This window comes from Mobula birostris, chromosome 19 (assembly GCF_030028105.1).
Source record: "Mobula birostris isolate sMobBir1 chromosome 19, sMobBir1.hap1, whole genome shotgun sequence".
Lineage (NCBI taxonomy): Eukaryota > Metazoa > Chordata > Chondrichthyes > Myliobatiformes > Myliobatidae > Mobula > Mobula birostris.
Window position 1 is genome coordinate 32,357,913 of NC_092388.1, and position 20,202 is coordinate 32,378,114.

The 20,202-nt window shown below is 38.6% G+C and overlaps 1 protein-coding gene across 1 annotated transcript in view; it reads left to right on the top strand.

Annotated features, from left to right (window-relative positions):
* Window positions 1-1,297: 1,297 nt before the first annotated feature.
* Window positions 1,298-20,202, top strand: part of slc6a19a.1 (solute carrier family 6 member 19a, tandem duplicate 1) — a 29,670-nt gene continuing 10,765 nt past the window's right edge. The window contains exons 1-9 of the mRNA XM_072283374.1: window positions 1,298-1,594; window positions 10,174-10,314; window positions 11,448-11,585; window positions 11,760-11,941; window positions 12,395-12,505; window positions 13,408-13,520; window positions 13,626-13,754; window positions 15,971-16,127; window positions 17,503-17,707. Coding sequence (XP_072139475.1) covers window positions 1,378-1,594; window positions 10,174-10,314; window positions 11,448-11,585; window positions 11,760-11,941; window positions 12,395-12,505; window positions 13,408-13,520; window positions 13,626-13,754; window positions 15,971-16,127; window positions 17,503-17,707 — 1,393 coding nt within the window. The 5' untranslated portion in view covers window positions 1,298-1,377. The remainder of the gene's footprint in view (window positions 1,595-10,173; window positions 10,315-11,447; window positions 11,586-11,759; window positions 11,942-12,394; window positions 12,506-13,407; window positions 13,521-13,625; window positions 13,755-15,970; window positions 16,128-17,502; window positions 17,708-20,202) is intronic.

Consider the following 20,202-nt stretch of genomic DNA (forward strand, 5'->3'; position numbering starts at 1 on the left):
CTGAAACATGACTAGATAGGCTCAGGTACAAGGGACTATTGGAATATTTGATGAAAGTGAAGATTACGCATTCCTGTCAATGTTTTACAGAACAACGTCATTAACACAGTTTAACAAGCATATAACATGTTAGCAAGGAATTAAATTAACTTATGTGCCATGTAGAGTAGACAAGGTAAGAGAGGTAAATTTCATTCCCTAAAGAGGCATCAATAAACCAAATGGCTTGCCACGACAATCTGTAGGTTCATGGTCAATACTGACGATACTCGCTTTCTATTTCAAGTACAAAGCTGCCTTGAGAGAATTTGAAAGCATGTCTCCAAATTCAAAGTTCAGATTAACTTTATTATCAAAGTGCTGTACATGTACGTCACCACATACTACCCTGAGATTCATTTTGTTTCAGGCATTCACAGTAGAACAAAGAAACACAATAGAAGCTACACATAAACAAAGACCGACAAGCAAACAATGTGCAAAAACAAGACAATCTGTGCAAAAACAAAAAAAATAACAATAGTAAATAAGCATATAAATAAATAAGTAGTACTGAGAACTGTGGACTCGGTTCAGAGTTGAAGTGAGTGAAGTTATCCACAGTGGTTCAGGAGCCTGATGGCTGAAGAGAAATAACTATGAGTTACCCTGATGGTGAGGGACCTAAGGCTCCTGAACCACCTTTCCAATAGCAGCAGAGAGAAGAAAGCCTGGCCCGGATGGTGGGGTTCTTGATGATGGATACTTCCTCCCTGTGACTTGTAGATGTGCTCAATGGTGGAGAGAGCTTTGCCTGTGATGGCCTGGGCTGTATCCACTACTTTTTTTAGGCTTATTATCCAGATCTCCAGGTGACCCAAAAAATAACATAAACTACAGCTTCTGATAAGCTGTGAGGTTGTGCAAATGAAAAACATGGCTTCGTATAAATGTATTGAAATGATCAGATGATAATAATTATTCCTACTTCCTATATATTTACTGCATTTTTGTTGCCTGTGATCTGTTAATACAATTTAAATTTAAAAAGGGTAGATTTCCTTGCAGTTAAAAAAGTGGACTATAAAATTTTAAAAAAGGAGGGGACTTGAATGCTTTGCAATCATTACAGAATCAAATAAATCTAAATTGATACAAAATCTGTAATTGTATCTCAGAACTGTAATCTTCCAAGTGATAAAATGCATTAATAATTATCAAATTTTACTAGGACGGCCAAACATTCTGCTAACACATCAGTTTGCAGAAGATACACCTACAGATGCTGGTGCTAAAGGTTCCCTATAAAAGCACATAGTTAACAACAGCACCTTCCACTTTATTCAGACATCCCTCTGCCACTCTGTTCCCATTGTGAGCTGGTGTCTCAAACCCATCATGCCAAGGTTCCAACTCTCAAAACTCGTTTTGCCAAATCCTGGTCTGGAAGATAGAATTCCGACCTATGAGGAACTCGAGAGGAGAGAAATAGAAGAGGTGGACGATCGACCCAAATGGGACAACAAAGCTCAGTATTTGTTAACATGTGTTGGTTTTTGCGTGGGATTAGGAAATGTGTGGCGATTCCCCTATCTTTGTCAAAGCCACGGAGGAGGTATGTAACAAAACAGTTGTTAATCATCAACTGATATAAAGAAGCAAAAATAAATTCTACAATTCTTACTGTGAATATGTATTATTAAGTGGAAATTAGAGTACAATGTGATATTTATCTTAAAGAACAGAATGGGTGGAAGGATAAGTGAATGCAAGCTAGAGTACTTCTTGAACGAAGTGTGAAGACCAATAATTTTTCCGAACGAAAATAAGTCTTTGCTGGACTTTGTTAATAAGAGCATTAATATCAGGTAGCCTGTGGATTTCAATGTTGCAAAGACGTGCTTCAGTGGAAATTCATCTTGTAAAAGGCAAGTGTCAGGTTGGGCTGTAATTGTTCAAATTAATTGAAGGAACGCCATGTAATTTGATCATTTTCTAATGCATTTATTTTCATTTATTTTCCTTCAGTGTTTACATACTGCCACCAGCAGCTTAGTTTTTGTAAAGTGCTATTTGATTACAAATAAAGAATGAATTAGGCTAGCACCATTGTATTGGGTAATGTGATTCTCAGTAAGAGGGCACTATAAACGTAGAATCACAGAAGTAGGCCATTCAGCCCTTCGAGCATCTTCTGCTATTCAATGTGATCATAGCAGATTCAATACCATATTTCCAATTTCTATCCATACCTTTGAATTCAATTCATATGAAGAAATCTACGTACTTAAACCTATTCAATGACCTGGCCTCGCTGCCTTGTTTGTGACCTCTGGTTCTGTACACCCCAGACAGTGGCAACATTCTCACTGTATCTAGTTTGTCAGTTACTGTTAGAATTTCAGTGGGAAGGATATAGGATTAGTTGACCCTCTCTCTCTTCTTAGGGATATCCCGCAATCCCAGGAATCAGTCTGGTGAATCTCTAGTATCCACGTGAGTGGTAGAATCAAAGTAGAAATGATGACAGTGTGAGAAGAATTTTAAAATGGGATTAATGTAGGACTAGTGCTCACACATGATAAATTTCTAGTCAAGCTGCAGTGGCCAAGGGGCTGGCTGCTGGATATCTCTTATTTTGAAGAACAGGTATGGGAGCATTAAATTCAATAATATCTCTGCTAGCTCAAGAGTGTGAACAGTGTCTTTTTCATTTTTATAAGTTCCTGTGTTTAAAGCACTAATTCTGCATATTATCATATTAGTTGATGCAACATAAAACACATTGGTACTTACTAATCAACACACAAGAATAAGAATGAATGTGGAATGAAGTAGTGAAAATATAGGTTAGATTAAATTTCTGTTGTAAAGAGTATGATTCAGAGGTAGGCTCTGAAAGATGTGAGCAACACTTCAACTTCCCAGAATGTAAAATAAAAGATGATGCAAGTAAAACACTTACATTTGCATCATTGTGCATGTAATATAATATGTAATATGTCATATAAATTACCTTTATAAATAGATATCTGTCATCTAGCATAATTATTATTGAGATATTTTAGGATCGCAGAAGTAGGCCAGTACAGAGGTTTAAAAAATGTATAACTTAGCTGCTGCAGCTGTGCACCATGAATGGAATAAAAAATTCCTCTGAAAGATGATTAAGTAGTATCTGTAGGAAAATTCAGTATTTCTCATATGGGATGTAGCACACAGACATTGTTAGGTGATGTCTTTAGCCCTAATGACCTGAGGAAAACTCAGTAGGGAGAAGCTGAAATTTCTCTGGTTAGAGAAAGTTTGAGGAGATGTTCATAATCCAGGCTATTTAATCCTAGAATCAAAAAGATCATACACAGGAGGGTGTTCTGTCCATCAAACCTGTATTGATTCCAGCTAACACAATGCCAACAATCTCTTTCCCTATAGCTTTGTAGATCATTCTGTTCAAAAGATAACTCAGAATAAGTCAGTTACCAACAATGTCAATTCTCAGATGGAGAGGAACGTAGACAAAGGAAAATAACTTGAAATTGATAGAAGTTTATTCCATAAACAAACAGGGAAATATAAAGAACACAGAAAAAAACATTGTCTCTGAATAAAAGACACATTGTGATGTAATGCATCTTCAGGTAAGAGATGATTATGTTGACCAATTTCTAAATAATCAGAACCAGGTTTAATGACAGGGATAATATCTCAGTTATTTTGAAATGGAGGAGCAGACTCGATGAGCTGAATAGCCTAATTCTACTCTTAAGTCTTATGGTCCTATGGTCTATCACTGACATATGCATGTCATGAAATTTGTTGTTTTGCTGCAGCAGTACAGTGAAATACATAAAAGCTATAAATTGCAATAAAATATGTATAAAAGTTAGTTAAGTGGGCAGAAAGAGAGCAAAAAATAGTCAGGTAGTATTCATGGGTTGATTCATCAGCCATTCAGAATTCTGACGGCAGAGGGGAAGAAGCTGCTCCTAAAATGTTGAGTATGTGCCTTCAGGTACTTGTACCTCCTCCCTGAGGGTAGCAATGAGAAGAGGGCATGTCCTGGGTGATGGGGTCCTTAGTAACGGACGTCATCTTTCTTAAGCCATCACCTTTTGAAGATGTTCTTGATGTTGGAGAGCCAATTGCCCGTGATGGAGCTTGCTGGGCTGTCAACTTTCTTCATCTTTTTCCAGCCCTGTGCAGTGGCCCCTCCATACCAGACAGTGATGTAACCAGTTAGAATGCTCTCCATTGTACATCTGCAGTGATTTGCTAGTGTCTTTGGTGACATAACAAAATCTCCTCAAACTCCCAGTAAATACTTCTCTGAGATAAAAAAAGATTCTTATAGAATCCCGCTATTTTTTCCTTCCCTGTTTTACACTGTTACAAATAATGACATTTGTACTGGTGCATTTTCTTTGTGGGACTCATAATTTATTTTTGAGGTAAAAATAAATAGACATGCTTCTATAATTGAAACCACATCCATCTTTGAAAAGTAGTTAATAAACGTCAATGGATATATTAAAAAGAGTCTGTCAAATCAGGAGGTGCAACTTTCTAAACATTGGAGTATGTGTAAATGTGTGTGTAGGCTGGGGAACACGTTGTTTTCTAATACCTGTTTTTAAGGCAATGGATATACTGCTAACTTGGGTTTAGTTGCTCATGTTCAAAATTCATAACCATTAAGCCAATAAATATTACTTAAAATCCTGCAAGCAGACTGTGATGATTCTATAGAATAAACATATTAGTCCTTCTGTTTGTATTTCCGCCCCTTCTTCTGGTTGGTTTAAGAGTAAAATTACCTTAAAGAGCTATTTTCTACATAACAAATTGGTATCACATCCTTTCTATTTTTCCCCCTTTCTTCCTGATACACCACACTCACATTAGATTTTAGAACCAAAATAGATTTTTTTGAAGAGCTGTTTGCTTTATTATTTGTCAGTAAATTATTAACTCACCTGATCATAAAACAGTCCCAAGTAGCATTATATAATGTATTAGTGTGTTGTAAACAGCTCCCATCTGTCTGAATATTGCCACAACTGCAATTTCAAATTATTTCAAGAGAGCTGCGTTTTCAACAATGTGCAGGAAACATACTTTAAACAGATTGATAATCCTAGGATCTAATGATTCTCCCAAAGAGTAACAAGTGGGATTGGAAGGAGAGAGTCTTTTAATCCACCTCCAGGTTTCCACTATTCTGTCCAATTAGTTGCTTTGCTTTGAGAAAAAATATATTGTATATGTAAAATGTTATTTGCCTTAAAAAATCAATACTAGCTGTCCTTACCTGTTCCTGCATCTCAAAATTCTTGCTAATTTAGTCTGTTTTCATTTATTAATTCCTGGGATGCAGTCATCACTGACAAAATCTGTTTTCAATGTCCATCTTCATCCACCCTGGGGAAAACTATTCAGAATTGAATTAGAAACATATGGCGAATTTCTATCCCTTTTTTTTTCAGCTCTTCAAAGGGAATACTGCTTTGTTGTAAAAATAATATTCAGGGCAGCTTTTGAGCCAGAATGAATAGTGTAGAAAGTTGCCGTAGGACATTGACAAGATGCAGATCTGGGCTAGAAGTGGCAGATGGGAAAACGGAGGACTATGTAGGAGGATAGGATTAGATTGTTTAGAGTTATAAACTGTGCTAAATGGCCTATACTGTGCTGTGCTGTCTATGCTCTATGAAAGCAAAGACTACTTATTCTTCCACATAGACTGGGATATTAACCAAGAGATTTCCATCAGTTTCTTATCCAAGTGAATTGCACTGCGTAACTTGATAAATATGTAATGGTTTATGCATGTCACGGTGAACCTTGACTAGCATTTTATTGATTTTGTATCAAAGTCTATCATGATTTCAGGGGGCAGCAGAACAAGGTCAAGGTTAAGAAAAACAATTAACTGTTTAGTCACCAACTTTAGAATTGCAAATGCTCAAAACTGGATAATGAAACCAAAAGGTGGCCGATGTACAAAGCAACTGAAAAGAGGAAAAAGTAATATTTAGCAGCATTTTGGTCCCATAAAGAGTTTTTTTGAGGCTAAGAGAGATTCCTTGAGTATAAATCAGGATTTTAGATTCCAATCACTCTGAGGAAGTCTCTGGTCAAATAAGAGAAATGAGCTCAAATCTCATCACAGATAACCAAGGAACGTAAGTTCTGATAGCTCATGATTTAAGTCTGGAACTGAAGCATTAATGAAAGTATAGTATTTTTGTAAAACCATCTGCTTCACTGTTGTCCCTTAGGAAAATAACATGCAACGCTTGTCCAGTCTTTCCTATTTGTGACTCCAGGTTTCTAAACAGTCCTCTGAAAAAGGCTCAGTTAATTTCTCAGCTTTAGGATTGGTAGAGGTACGTATGTGGGGAAGCCCACACTCCTTTGAAAGAAAATACTTGTCATAGAACCATGTCAGTTGAATAACCCATATTGTACAAGGGGAGAAATGAGAAAGCCCCTTCAAACTGCATGCATAGGTACTTTTAATCTCCACTTGGCAGAATCTGTGCGTAACTCAAATATGAATGCTTTGAGATAGTTCACTTATTCTGCACTAAGTATTAGTCTAGTCTGCGAATGAGAAGTTCTTTGGTCCAAAGCAAAATCAGAATCAGAAGCCGATGCTCTAATATTTCAGAAAACATTTTGAGCTGTCCTTTTTGTTAATTTGAGTCATATTCTTTCTCTATTTTAGCCTCCATTGATAGTTATAATTCCCCTACTTGCACATCTTGCATTAAAATATACAGAAGTAAAGATCTGTATAAAAACTGTTAATTTACCTGATGTCCACTTTAAACTACAAAACTCTTTCTTTAAAGCAAATATCTAATTTAACTGATAATTGTAAAGAAAGCTATCTATTTTTCTGGTGCACTTTAGAATGCTGGTGACCTTTCAAACTGTGAAGGGAACAAATGCTTATTATCTCTCTAAGTGCATGTGCTTTGGATGTTTTATGAATATTAGTTGTCAACTAATGTTAAAAAAATTTAATGAGAAACTGAGGGTGGTGTTCAATGCCAGATTTTAGTGTTCTGATGAGTTACAAAATGCACATCAACAATGTGTGTAACTGAATAATTTAGTGAATGATTGATGAATTCATTTCCAAATCAGATACAGAAGATGAACAATAAAGAAAGGAGAACATTTGGATTAGGAAAGAAAGTTGAAAGAGAGAGGAAAGAATGACTTCAGCAATAATTAAAAGTAATGAGTTTCTTTTCAATGTCAGCAAGGTAAATTGGTTTTAAAATAGAACATGCTTTCTCTCTGTATTTCAACTTTTACCAATCTCCTCTGGAGCAATTTTCCCAACACAATCAGCGATCACCTTTAATCAGGTAGCAGCTTCTTTCAATGTGCTACTCACAGATTTGAGAACATTACAGGATAATGGTTATTATTTTCAACCAGTACTGTACTGAGAGCATGTGTGACCTATTGAAATTTAAATATTAGAGTTATTTTAAAGCAGTGAAAATATCTTAACCCAACATGTCAATGGGCATGAAGGTGCTAGTGGGAAGCAGGCCCTCTAGATGTTTTGCTTGAGACCAGGTGCTTTGCGCAGCCAACTCCAACAGATGGACGGCCCGAGCAGTGGATGCCTTCAGCATGGTTTCAGCAGTGCATCAGACAGCCACACCCAGTGGAATTAGCACAAAGATCAAGTGTGGTGCTGGGTGAATCAAGCATAGTCTTATTCAGCTTTATACACTCTATTTATCTAGCCATTCAGGGACTCGGGCTATATTATTGTTTTCCTTTGTGACTGTTTTTCTGAAATCATAACCATATGTGCTATTTGCAGTGTGCTGTGTACTGTTGGTAATCTGTTTTGCAATTTGGTCCCAGAGGAATGCTGTTTCATTTGGATAGATTCATATATGGTTGAATGATGATTAGACTTGAATTTGAACTAGTAAGTAATTAGTCGTTCATTTATCAATTAGCAGAGTATTCTATTTTTATCTACTCGTGAGGTGTGTGCATTATTGTAAGTTTAAATAGTATTTTGTTCTATTGCTGTGATCTTAAAGTTAATCCCACAGAACTGTTTGGTAAAGAGGGACAAAGAGACAGCAATATATTCAAGGTGTTGTGTAATTTGGAGGACCGCTTGAATGGAGTTGGCCCTCTTCATCTTCCAGCTGATAAATTTTAAAGACTATTGTCAAGGAAGCTTTGACAAATTGCTGCTGTAAATATGAAAAGTATCTATTGCTTCTGAGTGCTAATTGATTTCTGGAAGTAACATTTTCTTCAGCTTGGAGATAGTCTGGAGATAATTAAACATAGAAACATAGAAAATAGGTGCAGGAGTAGGCCATTCAGCCCTTCCAGCCTGCACTGCCATTCGGTATGATCATGGCTGATCATCCAACTCAGAACCCTGTAACAGCCTTCCCTCCATATCCCCTGATCCCTTTAGCCACAAGGGCCATATCTAACTCCCTCTTAAATATAGCCAATGAACTGGCCTCAACTGTTTTCTGTGGCAGAGAATTCCACAGATTCACCACTCTCTGTGTGAAGAAGTTTTTCCTAATTTCGGTCCTAAAAGCCTTTCCCTTTATCCTCAAATGGTGACCCCTCGTTCTGGACTTCCCCAACATTGGGAACAATCTTCTTGCATCTAGCCTGTCCAATCCTTTTAGGATTTTATACGTTTCAATAAGATCCCCCCCTCAATCTTCTAAATTCCAACGAGTATAAGCCTAGTTCATCCAGTCTTTCATCATATGAAAGTCCTGCCATCCCAGGAATCAATCTGGTGAACCTTCTTTGTACTCCCTCTATGGCAAGGATATCTTTCCTCAGATTAGGGGACCAAAACTACACACAGTACTCCAGGTGTGGTCTCACCAAGGCCTTGTACAACTACAGTAGTACCTCCCTGCTCCTGTACTCGAATTCTCTTGCTATAATTAGGCATTATAATCACAAATTATGTCAATTGGCCTAAGTCTTCACTTCAAGTGTTCAACAAAATATGAGACTATGTTTCCACCTATGTTGTTAGTCAATATGTATCTAGATAAGGAACATATAGGAATTACAAACCAGTCTATTTTCTATGGTTGTAAATTTGAGTAATCCCTTATCATGTGAATGAGCTGTGATTGGGCGCTGATATGCTGGATTATGTTCTGACCCCTCAGCTAAGGGATTTTGGATTTGGCTCAAGTGACGTTTATATATTCAAAGTCTTCTGTATGGACAGTAAGGATCCATGCACAAGCTACAGTCAGTGGCCATCTTATTAGGTACACCTGTACGGCTGTTCGTTGATGCAAATATCTAATCAGCCAATCGTGGCAGCAGCTCAAAGCATAAAAGTATGCAGACCTGCTCGAAAGGTTCCGTTGTTGTTCAGACCAAACGTTAGAATGGGAAAGCAATGTGATCTGGGTGACTTTGCCCATGGAATGATTGATGGTGTCAGAGGGGTGGTTTGATTAACCCAGAAACTCCTGATCTCCTGGGAGTTTCATGCACAACTGTCTCTTAGCGTTTACAGAGAATAGAGCAAAGAACAAAAACACGTCTAGAGAGCGGAAGTCCTGTGGATGAAAACACCTTGTTAAATGAGAGAGGTCATAGGAGAATGGGCAGACAGGTTCAAGCTGCCAGGAAGGTGGCAGTAACTCAGATAGCCACACGTAACAACAGTGGTGTGCAGGAGAGTATTTCTGAATGCACAGCACTTTGAACCCTGAAGCGGATGGGCTGCAGCAGCAGAAGACGATGAGCATACACTCAGAGGCCACTTTATTAGGCACAAGAGGTATCGAATAAAGTGCCAACTGAGTGTATTTGAGGAGTCAACCCAGTCAATAAAAATGTGGGCCTTCATTATTAAACAACTCCAAATCTGTCTCCACTCAGCCATTTTCTTGCTCAGGAAGGTTTGTGTGAAATGTCGGCTGATGAACAAGTGGATTTTCTTCCCATGGTAAAAAAGGAGAAGATTTTGTGCATAGACTAAATTTGCCACTCTGATACGGAAGTTTATAAATCCGGATGCTTGAAATGAGATGTTATCCATTCCCTGCCCCCCAGGTATTTCTAATGAACCCAGAAGTGTTAAGGAGGATTGATAAGAACACTCATGTTCCATTATTGCATCAATGCATTTTTCATCTTTGCCAGGCGCATTCATGATTCCATTCCTCATCCTCTTGGTGCTCGAGGGTATCCCGCTGTTGCATCTGGAGTTTGCGATGGGACAGCGATTGCGGAAAGGCAGTGTTGGGGTCTGGAGTTCTGTCCATCCTTACCTTAAAGGAGTGGGTAAGTCATTAGCGTTCCGATTTTCAATGCAGTAACATGATTGAAAAGATGAACATGTCCGGATTTGAACATTGTTCTATAACTTCCTTTTGCATGTACATGTAAAAACCAAAACAAAAGTCGAAGAAGAAGATGTACCTGAAATTTTTTAAAAATTCATCAGACCTGGTAGCATCTGTAAGGAGAGAAATAGAGTTTACACAACAGGTTGATGAACTTTCATTAGTTGGGAAAAATTAGTTGTCAATATTTCTAAATGAACCAGTACACAATTCATCAATTACAATAAAAATAATCTGTTAGAGCAGGGATTCCCAACATGGGGTCCATGGATCGCTTGCTTAATAGTATTAGTCCATGGCATAAAAAAGGTTGGGAACCCTTGTAAAGGATTCAAAGGTTCATTTATTATCAAAGTACAGTATACAATTCTGAGATTCTTCTTCTCCAGGTAGCCATGAAACCAAGAAAAAAATTGGTAATATGTTCATCAACTCTCAAACCCTCCTCCCTTGTATGAAATGCAACTAAACATCGGTGCCCAAATCACCCCCTCCCTGCACAAAACAAAACTGGACATAACACAACAAGAAAACAACCCCCAAACCCACCCCCCCACATGAAATGCAAAAAGAACAGCGGCCTCTAAATCCCCCTCTGCCTGCACAAAGAAACTAACAAAAAAAAACCTGCCCTTCTCAAAAAAAAATGAGAAAGAACAGGTGAGAACACAGAATATAAAAAATTATAAGACTGAAAAAAAGTCCATAGACCATAGTTCAAATACATATCCCTATCTACACCCATAAACGCAGAAAAATCTTGATAATGTCCTCTGGGCACAGTGACAGGCCACATAGGCTCCCCTCTCCAGCGGCAGAGCAATCCCGCCAGCAAGCAGCCGGCGCTCACCCTCCGCATTCGCTTCGACGTTTCAGTCTCCTTTGCTGCTTTAATCGGTGAACAGTGGAAGCTTCAATCGGTGAAATAGAGTCAAACATTGGCTCATGACCCCCGCAGTCTCCTCGGCTCAGTTCTTTAACTTAGATATTACACTGATGTACAAATACATTATTGCCTTTGTTGGCTTTGCAGTATTTATATCATTTATATTGACTCTTGTTTTTTTTTAGGTATAGCATCAATGTTGGTTTCATTCCTGGTGGGTTTATATTACAACAGCATAATTGCATTGGTTATGTGGTACATCTTTAATTCATTTCAAGAGCCACTACCTTGGAGCCATTGCCCAATGGCAGAAAACGGTACAGGTATAGATGACTTTTGCCTACTATTTGCAATATCCTTACTCAATCCACAACAAAACATACTTGCCGACTGATATAATGGCGTCAACCTGCTTGCCTGATTCTCAAGACAAGCAAGGATATTATTGCAGCACACTGATTTCAGGAATAGTACTATTTTTATTCATGTTTTGATAGGATTTGTGGATGAATGTGCCAGGAGCTCTTCAGTAGATTATTTTTGGTACAGAGAATCATTAAACATTTCAACCAGCATTGATGATTCAGGCACAATCCAATGGTGGCTACTGCTCAGTCTTATCTGTGCTTGGTCTGTCCTATATGTATGCACAATCAGAGGCATTGAAACAACTGGCAAGGTACAGTACCAATTCATTTTACCTATTGTACAATTTTCACTCCAATCCTTAGGAGACAGTATAACTTTCCTCATACTCAGAATTATCTTTCAGAATATTTATTGACAGAATGCTGTATTTGAGATTTGTATTTACTGATATGTTCTGTAACATCAAATGGTATTATGAATCTAAGTGATTAAAATGTGATAAATGTACATATGAACATTTTGTTCTATAGCTTGATTACAATAACTGCAGCTTAAAATGTGGACCGAGCAATGTATGGTTTCAATGTATAATAGAACAGACATTATGTCAAAGAGAATGTGTAAAGTGACTAGATTTCTCGAGACAGAGGTTCCCAATATGGGATCTACAGACTCCTTGGTTAATGGTATTGGTCCATGGCATAAAAAGGTTGAGAACCACTGCTCTAATACAATGGATTTAATCTTCTCTCTTTTCTTGCAGGCTGTATATATTACTTCTACTATGCCTTATCTGATACTTACAATCTTCTTGATACGGGGCCTGACATTAAAAGGATCTGTTGATGGAATAAAATTTCTCTTTACACCAGATGTAAGTATTTATTGCTTTTTCTCTCAGTTATGTGAGATTTTGTTAAGTCAGTAATTTCTATTCTGATACTTATTACCGAAAAGAAAAATAGAAATGGTAACTTTGACCCTCAAAAATGCATACAGTAGTTTGAAGTTGGAATGGAAGATAATTTTTTTTTAAGTTCTCAAAGCTTACCCCAACAAAGACAATGTTAAAGCTGACTACAACAAGACAATGTTAAAAGCCAGTTTGACACCAGAGTCACATAAAAGCCAAAATATCAAATTTTCTTCCTGAGAATGATTAGTGAACCATTTAGGATTGTTGTGACAATCCAGCAGCACCAAGGCTACCATTTGTTAAATGATAACTTTTTTGCATTGAATACATATTCACAATTGGTGAATTAAGATGATTATTAATCCAATACATAATCTATACATCATTGTGATGTGGATTTAGATAGTTTCCGAATCAGATTTCCTTATATGATGTGAGATTTGTTTTTTGTTTATTATTAGTTCAATAATATTCTCCTACACTAACTGGACATGAATTCTAGGTTATTGTTTGTCCACCAACATAACCTAACATCACTTCCAAGACTCCCATTGATAGGAAATGGCACCTTTCAAAGTGTTTCCATTGGTTGTATGACCTTGTCCTTTGATGTCCTTCGAAGATGTATTGCCTTCCCATTTGTGCATCCTACTAAAGCCACCTGTGTTATTTTCTGCCCTTCTCATTGCTCAGATTCCCAAATATGTGACATTTCCAGAAGATGATCCCAATATCAATAAAGCCAAACAAACATATGTTTTGCAAGAAATAAAATTCTGCTGTTTAAAATCGCCTAGTATAAATCCAAAAATTTCCCATTTTGGTAAAAATAATTAGGCATCCCTCTCTTTGATTTCAAGGTGAACGAGTTGTCAAATCCAACCACCTGGTTGGATGCTGGAGCCCAAGTATTTTATTCTTTCTCCTTGGCTTTCGGTGGACTTATATCCTTCTCCAGTTATAATTCTGTTCAGTAAGTAGTACCTAATGTGAATTCCCAAGTGGCAAAGAAACTACAATCTAGTTCTATTAAAACAAATTAATATTGAATGACTGACTATATAACTCTTTTCCTCAGCAACAACTGTGAGCAAGATGCTGTGCTTATCTCCATCATTAACGGTTTCACATCAGTATATGCAGCCACAGTAATATATTCCATTATTGGCTTCCGAGCAACAGAGCAATTTGATGCCTGTTTTGATAGGTAAGTTGTCTGGAATATTGCCGCTTTTTAGCACAGATCTTAATTTTGCAATATTACATCACAATTCAAATGATTGAGCAATTCAAATATTTTACATTAAAAATCTTCAAATCCACGGATGTATTTGAAAAAAAGTATAGTTATACTTCCAACATTTATTATATAATGCTACTTGAGACTGTGCAAATCAACTTTTCATGCTTTTATTGTGTCTTTCTTTTTCATTGTATATTTTTGTATATGCTTGAAAGGTGTACATTAATGGTAGGATTTGCAGGGCAAAACTTGACATGCCCCACTTTTACCTTTGGAAAAGTGTTTAGGGAGCCCTTTTACACAAATCACAGCTGCCTGACTGGTGAAAGTCTTAATCACTAGTGATTTCCAGGAGGTTGACCTGTTGAGAGTGATTTTTGGGTTTAGAACACATACATTTATCAATTGACCTTGGCTACCAGTCTTCAAATCTGAATATGTATTGTGGGTTTAATTTGGAGTGCAGCTCTGAACAATGGGTTCCTAAAAGCTGTGAATCAATGCCATTTAAAATTCATTTGGATGTCTGTGGTGTGGGTGCCAATCAAGAGGTGTGAAGGTTGTATGTGGTTTCAAAGAAATATGGAATTGTCTTTTGATGTTTGGCACATAAATTATCAAGCACCATGTTGGGCCAGCATGGCATCTTGACTGAAAGCATCTCCATACGATGCCTGCTGTACCATGTTTTGTCGAATAAAGAAGCTGCTTTGTATCTACCAGTAATTTTCTCTGGTGAATTCATTCACACAACAACAGACCCATCAGCAGTGAAGGACTAGCCATCTATGTCCCAATCTGGAAGGTGCAAACCCTGGGTCAGTACTTGGATAGTGTGACGTTCCTATGCACCTTCTGCTCCCGTCTTTCTATTCAGTAAAGGTGCCAGTGACAATCTCATTCCAAGAATAAAAATAATCATTGGATGGAAGAGGAAAATGCAATCAAATTTTCAATGCAGGTCAAGCGGTCCGAAGTAAATTCACAAATAGATGTTTGGTCTACAGAAAGACAGAGTTGTTGCAGTGCAGCCTGAGTATAGGCCATGTTGGAACCGCAGTGCATTTGTATTTGAATAAATAGATGCTTAAAGAAGCAAACGAGCTGCTGATAAAACAGGTTGCGTTGTCCTTGCTCTTGAACTCCTTCACTAGTGAACTACGTACTCAACCAGGCAAGTAAAGAGCATTCCATTCCACCACTGAGTTCATTCTCGTTGGTGTCGGTGAATCCTTGGAGAAATGGGTGACTAAAGATTGGGAGGTTGTGTGCTGAACTCCCAACTCCTCCCCTGTTACAGTGGTGATAGTAATTTTCTGCCTTGTCTTGCTGAGTTTGTGACCATTGGTAATCTAAGAATTGCCGAATTATGAGATTCAGCAATAGAAATCCCTACAAGTTTTGTTAAAGTGGTTCCAACAAGAAGCCTCTCTTCTTGGAAAAAGTCACTGTGTCATGACTTTCACTTCCCAATCAGGCACTCCCCTCTTTTCTCTGTTATTCATCCCTTTCCTTCTCCCTTTTCTCCCTTCCCTCTTGATATGAAGAGAGGACCTCCCTCTCCGTATGAGGAGATCAGTTTTGGCACTGATTTGATTCCCAGAGTGCAGTGTACAAACAATGAGACAGCTGTCCGCTCAGAAAGCAAGTACTATCGCTGAAGCTGCAGGCCAAGCTCTATTGCTTGTAAACAGGAGGGAACCACAAAAACAAGGTCTCCATTTCACGTTTGTTTATTTGTTGATCCAGAAATTGGCATGAGGGCACTGCAGTCGCATAGCGGTTAGCACGACACTATTACAGCGCGGCACATCAGAATTCAGAGTTCAATTCTGGTCGGGTCTGTAAGGAGTTTCTACTTTCACCCCATGACTGAGTGGGTTTCCTCCAGGTGCTTCAATTTTCTCCCAAAGTCCAAAGACTTACTGGTTAGTAGGTTAATTGGTCATTATAAATTGTCCTGTGATGAGGTTAGTGTTAAGTAAATGGGTTGCTGGGCGGTACAGTGTGTTGGACCAGAAGGACCTGTTCCATTCTTAGCTCTGAATAAATAACTAAAACACAGCAACTGTTAGGAGGACTAAAGGTGGATGAACTCGATTTCTGGGATACTAGGTATTACAAAAGAAGTGTGCAACTTTGTTTATTGATTAAAACATATATTTCTTGTCTTTTTGCAGAAACGTCATGAGTTTGACCAATGCTTTTGATCTACCAGAGCAAAATTTGACCCATGCAAACTATGAAGAAATGCTTCACTACTTAAACAGCACTAATCCAGCAAAGGTCGCCTCTTTGGGCTTGAAAACCTGTGACCTGCAGGCATTGCTGAGCCAGGTACACCTCCTTTGTTTCGACCCTGTTTGTTGAATTGTGCAGGCAGTTAATAAATTCGTGTCCTCCAAACTGACAGGTGGGTCCAGGGCCTCTTTGAAAAGGTTTACCATTTGCTGTGGGAAGGTTCGCCACTCAGCATTGGCTTTTAGAGTCACAGAGCCATAGAACAGTACAGCACAGAAACAGGCCCTTCAGCCCATCTAGTCCTTGCCAAACTATTATTCTGCTTATTCCCATTGAACTACACCCAGAACATTGCACTCCATATCCCTCTCATCCATGTACTTATCCAAACTTCTCATAAAAGTTGAAATTGAACCCACATCCACCACTTATGCTGGTAGCTCGTTCCACACTCTCAGCACCTGAGTGAAGAAGAGACCCCCTAAACATTTCACCTTTCACCCTTACCCCATGACCTCTAGCTCTAGTCTCACCCAACCTCAGTGGAAGAAGCCTGCTTTCACTCACTGTGGGCAGTAGGGTAGTGTAGCGGTTAGCACAACATTATTACAGCTCGGCACTTTGGTGGTTGAAGTTCAATTCTGACGTCACCTGTAAGGAGTCTGTACATGCTCCCCGTGGAAAGCATGGGTTTTCTCCGGGTCCTCGGGTTTCCTTTCACAGTATCGGATAGTAGTTTAATTGGTTGTTGTAAATTGTCCCAAGCTTAGGCTAGGGTTGAATTGGGGTTGTTGGGTGGTGCAGCTGGAAGGGCTGGAAGAGCCTATTCAGCAGCGTATCTCTAAAGAATATACCCTACCTATACCCCTCTTCTTCCTCCTCCGGACACCATTCCCCTCATGCCATGGTAGGGTCTCTTTTCATTCATCAGCATGACAGATGGTGTTTTATCATTCTCTTCCTAAAAGAACCTGCAACATAAAATAACAATCATGTACAGGTTCATATCCATATAGAGTTCCAAGTATACGTGAATTATTAGCTATCCAGCATTAATTAGAGAGTATTATTACCTTAACAGATTCAGGTTTAAGCGAGCAATGTTATTGGGAATGAACATAATCAACTCAACAGTTTCTGAAAGGTCCCCATCTTTAAGTCAGTTCTAAATATAGGAAAGGCAGAAAATGAAGGAAAATCTTTAATGTTTTTTGTGCTATATGGCTCTATTAATGGTTCTCAACCAGCCTACATTAATTTTGCAATCTGCACAGGGTGCAGCAATTGTGCCGCCACAAAATTTATATTGGACAACACAATAATGGGGATACATCTGTTATTATCATTGATCAATATCTGGCCATGGGACTTAGTGCTGGAGCGCTTAACTCAACTCTATGTCCAACCCAACTGCTGGGTTATTGGGCTGCTTTGAAACCTGCTGAGCTCTTTTCCATCTCCTTTTATGCAGGGGGTCGAAGGCACTGGATTGGCCTTTATCGTCTTTACGGAAGCAATTACTAAAATGCCTGCCTCTTTTATATGGTCCATTGCATTCTTTCTGATGTTATTCTGTCTCGGACTTTCTTCAATGTTTGGGAATATAGAAGGTGTCTTGGTTCCACTGGAAGATTTAAAACTCTTGCCAAAAAAGTGGCCCAAGGAACTAGTAACTGGTAAGCACTTACTCAGTTATCGATATGCTTACTGTTAGTGTGTGCTGTAAAAAATAAAGCTGTTATCTCCTTATTGATATGCTTACCAAATAATCCAATGGTTTAATTTATTCTTTAAACAAGAATTTGTTTAAATTTCTAATTGAAAATTGTGCAGTCTTACAGTATCAGATTTATTCTGCACGGGCTTACACACCTAAAACAAGAAATGTAGAATCACGCAACACACATAAAAAATGGTGGTGAACGCAGCAGGCCAGGCAGCATTTATAGGAAGAGGTACAGTTGACGTTTCAGGCCGAGACCCTTCGTCAGGACTAACTGAAAGAAGAGATAGTAAGAGATTTGAAAGTGGGAGGGGGAGGGGGAGAACCGAAAGGATAGGAGATGACAGGAGGGGGAGGGATGGAGCCAAGAGCTGGACAGTTCATTGGCAAAAGGAATACGAGGCTGGAGAAGGGAGAGGATCAGGGGACGGGAGGCCTGGGGAGAAAGACTCACCACTGCTCTTATGACAGCTGAAACTGTGTAACCACCAGCAACTAAAATTCTGCCACAAAGCTGGGGCATTAAAGCAAGTTTCAGAGCAAATTCACGGCACAATGGTCCACAAGGAGCGTGTAAGTGTGGACTATGCAACAGGTTTGACTGAACTCACCTCTGGTTCTGTGACAGGTGCTTTCTGCTCTACCAGCAACATAATCGCAAACAAGTGTGTGTGGGAGAATTCCAAGTTTACAGCCATAGAATTAAAGGGTTATGTAGCATATAAATGGGCCTTTTGACCCACCACACCCATGTCAATCTTCTATACTTTATTACATTTACATTTGATCCACTACGCTGATTAAAGTGCGCATCTATAAAGTCCTTAAACACTTGTCTCTTCCTGACAGTGAACTCTAGGTTTCAACTGTCCTGGGTGAAAAGTCCTTCCTCAGATCATCCCTAAGCCTCTTATTCCTTATCCTAAGCCGATACCCTCCTACTGTCTTCCCTATAATGTTCTCCTTAATGCTATCTACCTCCTCCATTCCGGGGAAAACAAACCCAGCATCTCCAGCCTTTCTCATAACTAAGATGCTCCACACTAGGCAACATGCTGGTGCTTCTCCCCAGCATTCTTTGCAGTCACATCCTTCTACACCGCAGTAGTCAGAATTGTAGGCAGTACACAGGCTAATGGCCTAACCAAAAAGTTGTACTATAACTCCCTGTACTTATACACAGTGCCCTGGCTATAGTGGCACAGCCATCAGGGCAATGCTATTACAGCTCAGAATGTTCCGGAGTTTGGAGTTCAGTTCCAATACCACCTGCAAGGAGTTTGTATGTTCTCCCTACAAACCGCGTGGGCTTCCTCTGATTGTTCCAGTTTCCTCCCACAGTCCAAAGACATAGAGGTTTTAATGGGTTAATTGGTCACATGAGTGTAATCGGACAGTGCCTAGTAACACCTGCAGAGACCCTTTCTTCCTCAATATCAATGTTCCCTTTAATTTTTTTCATATAGCTGTGCGAACCAACAGCTGCTTTGACCAGGAATTTTTGCAAGTCCCAAATGCTGTGCGACAACTTAATTACTTTTTTTTATAATATGTATACTACAAATATTTAGAATGAAAATTGAAAAATCACATAAGTTTGATCGTATTTATTAATTGAAAGGTATAATGATATACAGTACAACAGAGAAAATATTTCACATTTCATAGACCGTTTCTCGATGTCTTTATTACAAATCCATTCTTAATAAACACTGCCCAGAATAAATTCACACCCAAATGAAAGATATGGGCTGGTGTTTTTATTAACAATGAGCTACTGATTTCCATTCTGTGTTTACTATTACAATTTGTAACTTGAAACACTGACAATGTAAATACATTGAAGCCCTAAAATGTTTGAAAGTAAAGGTTGTGGTACATTAATTATTTAGAACATTTATGAATTATATTCATTAACACATAATCTATTACAGGTTATTTCATAATTTTATTGACGCAGATCTCAGAATTATATCAACATTGTGTAAAAGAAAATTCCAGCTGCGTGGCAACAAAAGATATGTGTGTGGGAGCATTTAAGTTACTGGGCAGCCGTACATCCACACTGCTTAGAGGGAACATTGCTCAATATAATTTCAGGCTCAACCATTCATTGTCTATGTCCTACCCTTACTGGTTCCCCCAAGTGCATCACATTGCACTTACTAAACTTAAATCCTATTTGCCACAGCTTTGCCCATCTTATTAGCTATTCTATATCCTCCTGTAGCCAATCACAACCTTCTTCTCTTTCAACAAGACAAATGAGTTTTATGTGCATATGCAAGTTACTAACAGAATTCTTATACTCATATCTGAATCATCAACACTTAAGGCTTCCTCCACAGATTTCTGTGGAACCACACCAATCACACAAAAAAAACCCTCAATCAAAACCCCGTGCTTCCCTTTGAATCCATTTTGAAACTCACCCTGGATCCATGAGCC